The following is a 10,420-nucleotide window of genomic DNA, read 5'->3' on the forward strand; positions in this document are numbered from 1 at the left end:
AGGAAGGAAGGAAGGAAGGAAGGAAGAAAGAAAGAAAGAAAGAAAGAAAGAAAGAAAGAAAGAAAGAAAGAAAGAAAGAAAGAAAGAGAAAGTAATGTGCAAGTGGGCAGAGAGAGAGAAACAGGGATCAGGGGGACAACAAGGCAGTGTGGTAGAGCCTAAGTGCTGGGCATCTGAAAAAGATTAACTACTGTGACTATTGTAATCAATCTATTAACTACTGTGACTATTGTAATCAATCTATTAACCTTTTAACAGGCCAAAAGAACTACAAGGTATCGAGGGAACCAGGCTCAATGCCACTTACTGTTATTAAATTTGTCTAGGGACAAAGATTTGATATTTCTTCGACACAGGCTCTTACTATGGAACCTAGACTGGCCTTGAACTCACAGATGCCCAGGTAGGAGGGTTTCTAGGCCTGGTGACAGCTCACTGTTTAATGATCCATCTGAGAAGGGAGACTCACTCACCCATATCTCATCCTCCAAACTCCTCAGTGATGTCCTAGGTTTGCCCTGTTGGTATCTGGTGGACAGAGCGCTGGGCATCCACTGAAGAGCCTGCTGTGGGGGACCTCCCCTCCAGACAGGCCTCCCATCTGAAGGCTTCCCATGTGATTTCTAACTCTTGGCCAGACTCACCTTCCTGACTTGATTTGCACTCATTGCCTGAAGGAATGGCCCAAAGTTCACCGCACAAGCTAATAGAAGGGTGGGAACTGTAACTCCAGTGGGGAAATGTTACGTTCTTTGAATGTAAGGGATTCATAGGTAATTTGGTTTCATCCATCTTTGAGTACTGAGTTTACATGAAGACCCACCCCATGGAGAGCACCATCTAGAAGGCCCACCCAGTGGGCACAGCCTGGCCACAGCACGCAACAAAGAGATGGCAAGCACTGGCCACTCAGGAAGCAGGTGTCCTGCATCAGCTCCCTACTTGCTGGCTGTAAGGATGCATTTCCCCTGCATCTAGTGGAGCATTGTCCAGTTCTGCCATGCTGCTCATGTGTCTAGGAGTCCTACTGAGGGTCCACTATGTGCATGATGGCCCTCTGTGCACATGGTATTAAATATGGGGCTTACTCTGTGGTTCTGACCAAGGGTCCAGAGGAATTCTGAAAAAAAAAAAGGGGGGAGGAGGCGGGGGAGATAAAGTTCTCTCAGAAGAGCCCTATACCCTCACAGCAATGCCTCATTGCAACCCTTTGGAGTGCAAGACAGGATGCACGCCAGGCCACTTCTTGAGCTGTGTGAATGGCCTCCTTGGCACTATGGCCATAGCTTTCACTGACCAGACCGTGCGACTCACTCAGTTCCAGAGATCTGTTTTCCTTGTCCTTCTAGAATGTGAAGTCTCCCTGAAGAGGCTGAACCAGCAGTTCCTCAAGTTGAGGGGGCAAGCTAATGTGCACTAGTGGGGAGTTTGAGAAGTTGGCTCTCCTGGTACATTCCAAGTGTAATTGTATTCATTAATTAATTAATATAATTTGGTTTATATAATATTTACTACACACATCTACAGGGTAAGTAAAGCCATAACATTCTTTTTTTCCAACATATCCCCAGAAATAACAGTCAAATACAACTGAAAATATCAGGGCGGGGGGAGCACAAAATCAATGCCGAGCTTTTACTTAAAACAAGAACTGTTGTTTTACCGTTTTCTAATTCCTGCAAAATGGGGACAATCTGTGTTTTCCAGAGGACTTCGTCTACGTCTATGTCCATCTCCTGTTCCTGTAAGCTAGCTCGGGAGGCTGCAAAGAAATGCAGAGAAGGAAAAGGCATTGTGAGAGGGGCTTGGAACAGGGCACACACAAAAGCCTTTCCTGTGCATCACTAAAATTAACGAGCCACAGAATCAAGTCTCACTTTGCCCCCAGGCACAACTCTAAATGAGAAGCATGGGTCTTCTCATCAAACCACCCCAAGTGAAGCTAGGATGAGTTATTTCAAAGAACCAGAACATATAGGCGGGGTTAGAGGGCTTCATAGAGCAGAGAGCAGAAAAGGCTGCTGGCCATGGGGAACCAGCAAACTGCTTTGAGTTGATTCTTTACTTAAAAACTTCTCTCTGTAACATACAATAGACACCACACACACACACACACACACACACACACACACAAATAACACACACACACACACAAATAACACACACATATATATAGATACACACACACACACACACACACACATATATATATATATATACACACATATATAAAGGTTAAAAGCTAAAAATCCTTAATAAAAATCTTAGCTCTTTTAGGACAGACATGCTATGGGGCAAGTAGATGAAGGCCATCCTTTCCCGTGGTGTAGAGGGAAATGCCTTGGTTTCCCCACCCCAAGCCTATTATTGATATGCAGGGCAACCTTTATCTGTCGAGCTTAGGACATTTCCAGGCCCAGTGTCCTCATCAGCAAAGGAGAGAGCATTTGCTTTTAGGATTGTGAAAGCTAGGTGTCAGGAGAGAAGCAGAGCTCTGCCCCAGGGCCACACACCTAGCAATGGTAAGGATTTTGTGAACCTCTTTCCCCTGACTAAGCAAACAGGTAGTGGCTGATGTGTGTTGCCATGGTGCCACCAAGAGCAGATGCTGCACAAACTCTAGGTGGTGATGCTGCCACTGACCATACCCAAGAGGCAGAACAGAGGCATTCTGCTTCCTTTCTTCCTCCCCCTGCCCCCACATCAAGGTCTCGCTCCATCCTAGAACACACCATGTAGCCCAAGCTAGCCCTGAACCCACAGTGACTCTCCTGACTCAGCCTCCCAAGACTACAGGCTCCTGTTTCATTGTGCTTCTGAAGATGGAGAGAGTGGATTCCAGGCAGAATCTAGGGTTATTAAATTATCCACCGCTCTTATCATTCAGTTCCATTGCAAACCAATATGAAAAGCAACACTGTAGAAAACAGAATGTATAGGGAAGATGGCAACTCATGATTTCACTTTGCTCAAATCACCAACTGGAGTTGGAGGGGGCAGTGTTACATGCAGGCCTTGCTCAGACTCCCTCCTCTAACGTCTGCCTCCTGAACCCCTTGCCTGGTACCACAAAAATGTACATGAGATATTGGAGATCATAGGAGCAATGAAGAGAGTCTACACACACAATCATCTTTAAATTTACTTATATTTTCACAGTCTTTGATTTATTCATTGTGTCTTCCTGGCACTTGCACATACCCATACCCACGCACAGGTATACACACATACAAATAATTAAAAATAAGTCTTTTAAAAATCCAGTGAACTCTTCTCCATTGTCTGTATAAGCTGAAGAGAAGTCAGTGTATATCGCACAACAGCATGTGTTTAAAAATCTATTTGAACTCAGCGGTGTCTGAAATTAATCTTCAAGCCTCCAAATACGAACCTTTCCCCACACAGGGCCGATAACTCCTGAGAGAATCGAGGAAAGCTGTACAATGATCACCTGCCTCCCACCGCTCAGGACCCACCGCTGCATTTCGGGAATGTCTACTTGCTGTTGCAAGTCTAGGCTTGCCTTTTATCCAACCTAAGTGCAAATGGAGGCCTGGCAGGCTGAACCTGGGGACGCTCAGGAGCTCAGCAAACAGGGAAGTCTCAACAACTAAACTGTGCTTAAATGGTAAGGATACAATGTAGGCAAACCAGCAAGACCGGCTAACCTGTGCAAACCTATCAGCAAGACTTCATCATAAGACAAAATTGAATTGTCTTTAGCACAGAATCAGTCCACGTGAGTGCAGGCTCAGAGTTCCTTTTCCAAACTTTTGGGCCAGGTGTGGTGCAGGATTCAGAAACTCCTGGACCTCAGAATGGAAGCCCTGTTCACAACAGGGACTTTGGAGCACCACCCTCCAGCGTAATGCCTGAACGCTCACACTAGCGGGGCTAACACTACAGCTCTGATCGGATCTGCCATTGCCACTAGCTATGTTCCACAGATATTTCAACGTTTGGGATGAGGTTTTCAGAATGGCAGACAAAAGACTGCAGACCATCATCTCTGCTTTTTGGATTTTGAGTGTGCTTGAACTGGATAAAACATGCACATGGGGCTGGAGAGCTGGCTCAGCAGTTAAGAGCCCTGACTGCTCTTCCAAAGGTCCTGAGTTCAATTCCCAGCAACCACATGGTGGCTCACAAGCATCAGTTATGGGATCTGATGCCCTCTTCTGGTGTGTGTCTGAAGAAAGCAACCATGCACTCAAATTAAACAAACAAACAAACAAACAAACATGCATATGATTCTGAAAGTAAATACAAATAGTCACGCAGTATAAGAACACAGCTGCTCATAGTCCTAGGTAGCTAATCCACTTAGAGGCCAAAGGATATGAACAGTATTGAAGAAGCCAGAAGTTGTTAAGTCAATCATAGTCAATTTCCTTGACATATATAGGAAACACTTAAATTTGCTAGAAAGCAGGCTGGGGAGATGGCTCGGTGGTTAAGGTACCTGCTGCTGCAAGCTTCAGGACCTAGGCTTGGATCCCCAGCACATATAAAAGAAGCCGGGCATAGTGCTGTAACCTCAGAGCAGAGGAACAGAAACAGGCAGATCCTGCGAGCTCACTGATCAGCTCAGTGTGGCCAGAATGTGGCTCCATGTGCAACGAGAGACCATCTCAAAAAAGATGGTAAAGAGTGCGAGAAAAAGACTCTGACATTGAGCTGTGGCATCTATTGGAGCAGGAACCTGCTCTGACACATCAAAACCCCAAATTACTAGAAATTCAGGCTTTAAATCCATGTGGTGTTCAAAAAAAACCAAACCAAACCCAAACGAAACCCCAGCGTGCTCTTCAATGTAAAGCAGAGGGATCAAATAGTTCCCCAGGAAGAGTGAAATCAGTCAACATGCTCCCCCCAGGAAGAGATGGTTATCAAGATGAGTCAGAAATCACCCAAGTTTAGTTACCTCCAGGCCCTTCTGAGACTTCTCAGGCTCATTTTGAGAAGTTAGCTAAACACTGTGGTATAAGAATTTCTTCTCGGTCGTCTCCCAGGAATCACCACTAATGTGATTGTGCCTTGCTATGGCCTTGCTTCTGTATCCCCATGTGGTCCTCATTGCCCCCATCACCTCCATTCCATACCCCTTTCCCAGTTAATTCTAGAAACTGAAGCATGTCTACAAACACACAGTGTGGCCCAGTCTTGGGGAACAACTTCAGATGTTAAAAAGCACTTTCATCTAGGTTCACTGCTTGCTAAATATAAAAATTATGATTCAACAGGAAAATTGGGTAAGTCAGGCAAGAAATACTGCCTGTTTTTGAAGATTCTGCTGTCTCCGCGGTTATAGCTGTTAACCACAGCTTTCAGCTTTGGACCCAACAGCTTGATGCATTGTTAGCATTGGCTGGTGTTTTAAGCATGCAAATGTAAACCCCTTAGCAACAATGTTGTCTAGGGAATCGGAAGGCTTAGATTCTTCTGAGTTCTAGATACATTGCAGATGACCACTAAGTGTCTCCTTATCAGTGAGAGGCTAGTGTGAAGATAACATCTTTCACCTGGTGCTAGATTAATATCATTTATCATCATCATTTTTATTTTTGTTGAGACAAGGTAGCTCAGAATGGCCAGCAATTCATAATCCTGTCTCTGTTTCCAAAATGTTCAGATTATAGATATGTGTTCATTGAGCCTGACATAAACTTCTGTGTGAAATGAAAAAAACAAAAACAAAAACAAAAAACTAAGCTGGGGGTGGTGGCTCAAGCCTTTAATCCCAGCACTTGGGAGGCAGAGGCAGGTGGATTTNCCTGAGGCTCTTCTGGTTCCCAGGCCTTTGGGTTTAGATGTTACACTAAGCTGGGCGGTGGTGGCACACACCTTTAATCCCAGCAATTGGGAGGCAGAGGCAGGTGGATTTCTGAGTTCGAGGCCAGCCTGGTCTACAAAGTGAGTTCCAGGACAGCCAGGGCTACACAGAGAAACACTGTCTCGAAACAACAACAACAACAACAACAACAACAAACTATGAAGAATGTTACAGACACCTGTCCTACCCTGACTAGTTGGATCCAATGCTAACAATGTGCCACGTTTGTATCTTTCTCTTTATTTTAATGAAAGAAAAAAAGTCCTTGAAGGATTAAAATCTTCTTTATTCCTGCCATATCTAGATCCTTCCCCCGGGGTGTGTGTGTGTGTGTGTGTGTGTGTGTCACCAGCCTTTGAAATGGGGGTGACAGCATGTTTGTTTTTCCAGGTGTGACACAGAGATCCCTAACTCTTGTTTCTGCAACTTAAGGTTTCATCTGCTTGTATTTACAATGTTGTTACAGTGTTACAGTTTTACAATGTTACAGTGTTACAGTGTAACAAACGCTCACTGGCTCATTTTTCTCACTGCCTGACTTAGCACCATTTCTAACCATTGGTCTGTATTATTGTATATCTCCTCAGGGAGAATAAAGTCCCAAAGGACTTTCAAAATATAGTTTCATTTAAGTGGGCAATGCTTTTGAATTTAAGTTTAGATTTACACTGATATCAAATCTGCACACACACACACACACACACACACACACACACACCCCTCTCCATATACTTTCAAGCTATAATTTCTGTGAGTTTCTGTCCACATTGAAGGCAGACCTGGGTACTGGTTAAGACTGCAGTGAAAAATGAAAACTTAGAAAACAAATGTTGGGTTCTGAGCAAGTTGGATCCAGTTCCCGAAGTTGTCCAACAGAGAACTGTTACTAAGGATGCAGTGTGGCACTATAGACTCGCCTTGACTTCCACCTAACATTTGTCTTTGAAAAACAAGTCACACTGCTTAACAGCACCAAGATGGTGGGGATGAAGGATGCTGAAGGCGGAGAGGCACACTCACCTGTCCTGGTTTCCTCCCTGCTCAAGTCTGAGCTGCTAGGGCACGAGGAGGCCCTGGCACGCCGTTTCCCAGGGTCCCTAGGAGGAAGTGGAATGGATGAGACACAGAAGTATTTTCATTTTTATAAACTGTAATTTGTTCATGTCAAGCTTGGAAGAAACTACAGAGAATAGTTTAAGAGATGGGGTTTGGTGCCCATTTGTCTGCTGTAACCTGCCTTTGCCTAACTAAGATTTATCTGTAAGAACACAAGTCTGTTGGCTTAACAGTATGAAATATAACACTAGAAAGAACCAAAAAATAAAAAAAATTTAAAAATACAAAATGAAATATAACACTAGAAAGAACCAAAAATAAAATAAAATAAAAAAAATTTAAAATCCAAAATTGACTGGGGGGTGGGGGGTGAGTAATAGTGGTGGTGATGGTTGCTGTTAATGATATGGACCACAAGAGGCCGCTGTTACAACAAGAAACAGAGGAGGAAACCCAGCCGAGAGAAAGGCAGCTTGCTCTGTCCAAGGTCACATGAGCAGGGTCAGCTCTGGAATGCGGAGCGCAGGATTTTTCAACCCACTGTTCTTTCCACTGCACCACAGCACGTCCCATTCCCGCTTTAAAACTCAAGTCAATTAATAGTCTCTAAAAATACTCTTAGAAATATTTTAAATGTTAAAAATAAAAAAAGCAGACAGTGTATTTAGGCAGTCCCCAGATGAGAAGCATAGGAGCAGCCTGCCTAGCTGTGGAGGCACTTGACTCAGCTGCGTGGCTGCTGTTTTCCCCACTTAGAGCTGACTTGAAGGTATTGCCCTTTAAAGATCTGCATAAAATCCCAAGGCCACTCAGGCTACGATGGCAAGTCTGACACCATTTCTTTTTGATGACCCCACACACTGATTTTAATAATATTAACAACAATAATGTAAATAATAGCAAATAATAAGTTATTGTTATTTTGTTTTTGTTTTCCAGACAGGAGTTCTCTGTGTAGCCATGCCTGTCCTAGAACTCACTCTGGAGGCCAGGCTGGCAGCAGACTCACAGAGATCCTCCTGCCTCTGCTCCTGAGTGCTCGCCCTTGGCCTTTACTCCTCCCCAACCCCCCACCCCCGGACTTCAGCCTCTTCATATAACTTTTAGTATTTTTTTTTCTGTCAACATGTTTTTGGTTTTGGTTTTAAAGTCCAGGTGCTTCTCTTTGTCATAAAATTGGGACACTTGGTGAGACCAAAACAAAAAGGCTCCAATTCTCTGAAACAACTGAAGTTTTGCAGCAAGACGTTCCTAGCCAATAAAACAGAGAATATGAAGACAAATTCCCTCAAAGACAGAAAGAAAGGACTCAATTCATAGAAAGAGTGTCGAAGCAAGGCTTCACGAGAGCTGGGCATGGTGGCGCACGCCTTTAATCCTAGCACTTGGGAGGCAGAGGCAGGAGGATCTTTGAGTTCGAGGCCAGCCTGGTCTGCAAAGTGAGTTCCAGGACAGCCAGGGCTATACAGAGAAACCCTGACTTGTAAAAACCAAAACCAAAACAACAACAACAACAACAACAACAAAAAGTTACATGAGACCCTATCTGAACAAAACCAACCCTACCTCCTGCCCCTCCCCCAGAGGATTCACAGTTAGTGGTTGATGGGAGAGGGGGAGAAATTGTCTTCTGTGATGTAGCAATGGGTAAGGCACCCAGACTCCTGTAAACAAACCTTCATCCACACTTCTAGCCAACCCTAATGGAAGTCACTGGGACACACACACACACATGCACACTTACACGCACATGCACACTCACATGCACACTGGCACACATATGCTCAACAAGAGTGGGAGGGGGGACGAGATACTGTAATGGAGGTGAAACGAAAAAAATCCATCAGATACCGGCATGACAATTGTCATGGAACCCATTATTATCTGTAACTAATAGATGCAAATAACAGGGCTGCTGAGGTGGCTCAAGGGGGAAAGGTGTTTGCTCTGCAAGCCTGGTGACCTAGGTTTGATTCCCAGAATGCACATAAAAGTGGAAGGGGAGAACCAACTGCACAAAGTTGTCCTCTGCCCTCTACACACTGTGGCAGGAGTACACATCTATCAGAACACACAAAATCCTAAAATTAAAACAAACAAACAAAACTTCAATGGGGTGGAAAGCAAGGAAGTTCCTATATTTTTCATTTCTAGATATAACCTGACATTTTAAGATCAAGAGTTTCACTTATGTGTGTATGCATGTGTGCACATGCTCATGCATGTGTGGGGGTGTGGGTGCGTGCGTGCACGTGCACATGCATATATGTGCATGTCCGTTTAATAAACACTGAAATCTAACAAGACAGTTTTCAGCTCACAGCCCCATCTCTGCCTCCACCCAGTACCTGTCCACTCTCCCCGAGACATGGCCAGGGGTAAGGCTGCCTCCATGAGACCTCATCTGTGCTGCCTCTCTTCTAGAAAAGAATGAGAAGGACACTCAGTATGCACAGGCTTGGCAGTGTTGTTCCCCAAGGCTGCCAAGAAGAGATGGACTTGGAACCCACTGCCATTGTACACAGTCATCATGGTGGGCAGGGGTGGGGGGAGAGACTGAGTTCATATCCTAAGTCAACACTCACAGCCTGTGACCTCGGGAAAACTACCAGGACTTGGTTTCCCCTCCTAACCCTACTGCAATGCCTCAGTTCAGGATGTCAGTCAGCTCACTGAGGGGACTTGGCGAGTTGTCAGTACTAGTTCATTTCTTTTGAGCCCATAAGCACCTACGGGAGCAAGCAGAAGTGGATATAGGCCCAGAAGATGTTTTCTCCAGTGAGGATAAAAATCTACCTTAATGGAAAAGTGCAAAAGGCCTAGAGAGGATGCTGAGGAGGAAGGATGGCATAGTGGGTAGGATAGACTGACTATAAGTGCCCTTTAAAGGACTAGAAATGGAACTAGCAACTGACAGGCTGTCCAAGAAAATGAGTGCATGAGAGCCTGATACTCAAGGAGGGGCTCGCCCTGGCAAGGAAAGTAGGAAGAGGTTCTTCTGGCAAGGCTGGGAACAGCTGTGGAGCTGTGGGATTTGCTGTGGATCCTTAAGTGATAGCCAATAAGAAACGTACAGCTTCTTACTCGAGGATGTGACATGAGGCATGGGGTTCGGGGCTGCGATGACAGAGAAGGAATGGGCGATAATGTTTCCAGGATCATTGTGGGACTGGAAAAGATGTGAAAAGTTACTGAAACACGGGGCTGATTTTAGCATCTGAAGAGCAGTGTGTAGACCCGGAGGACCTGGAAAGCAGGTTCCTGCCAGAGAAGCGGCGAGGCTAACCGGGACAGTTTACAGGGTCAAGCAGTGTGGGGTTTTGTCTGCTTGAGTTTCTGATGCCAGGTGTGGGGCCGTATCAACAAAGAGGTAGAGATCAGAGAAGATTCAAATTACCACCCAAGACCAGAGTCACAGAAGAGGGGCCTCCAGGGTGTTTGTGCACATGGACAAGACCAGAGTCACAGAAGAGGGGCCTCCAGGGCGTTTGTGCACATGGACAAGACCAGAGTCACAGAAGAGGGGCCTCC

The 10,420-nt window shown here is 45.1% G+C and overlaps 1 protein-coding gene across 1 annotated transcript in view; it reads right to left on the bottom strand.

Moving 5' to 3' along the window:
- Window positions 1–10,420, bottom strand: part of Armc2 (armadillo repeat containing 2) — a 109,361-nt gene that overhangs the window by 62,626 nt on the left and 36,315 nt on the right. Inside the window, exons 6-7 of the mRNA XM_021205659.2 lie at window positions 6,854–6,930; window positions 1,664–1,762 (exon numbers count right to left, since the gene is read on the bottom strand). Coding sequence (XP_021061318.1) covers window positions 1,664–1,762; window positions 6,854–6,930 — 176 coding nt within the window. The remainder of the gene's footprint in view (window positions 1–1,663; window positions 1,763–6,853; window positions 6,931–10,420) is intronic.

The sequence above is a fragment of the Mus pahari genome, chromosome 9 (genome assembly GCF_900095145.1).
Source record: "Mus pahari chromosome 9, PAHARI_EIJ_v1.1, whole genome shotgun sequence".
Lineage (NCBI taxonomy): Eukaryota > Metazoa > Chordata > Mammalia > Rodentia > Muridae > Mus > Mus pahari.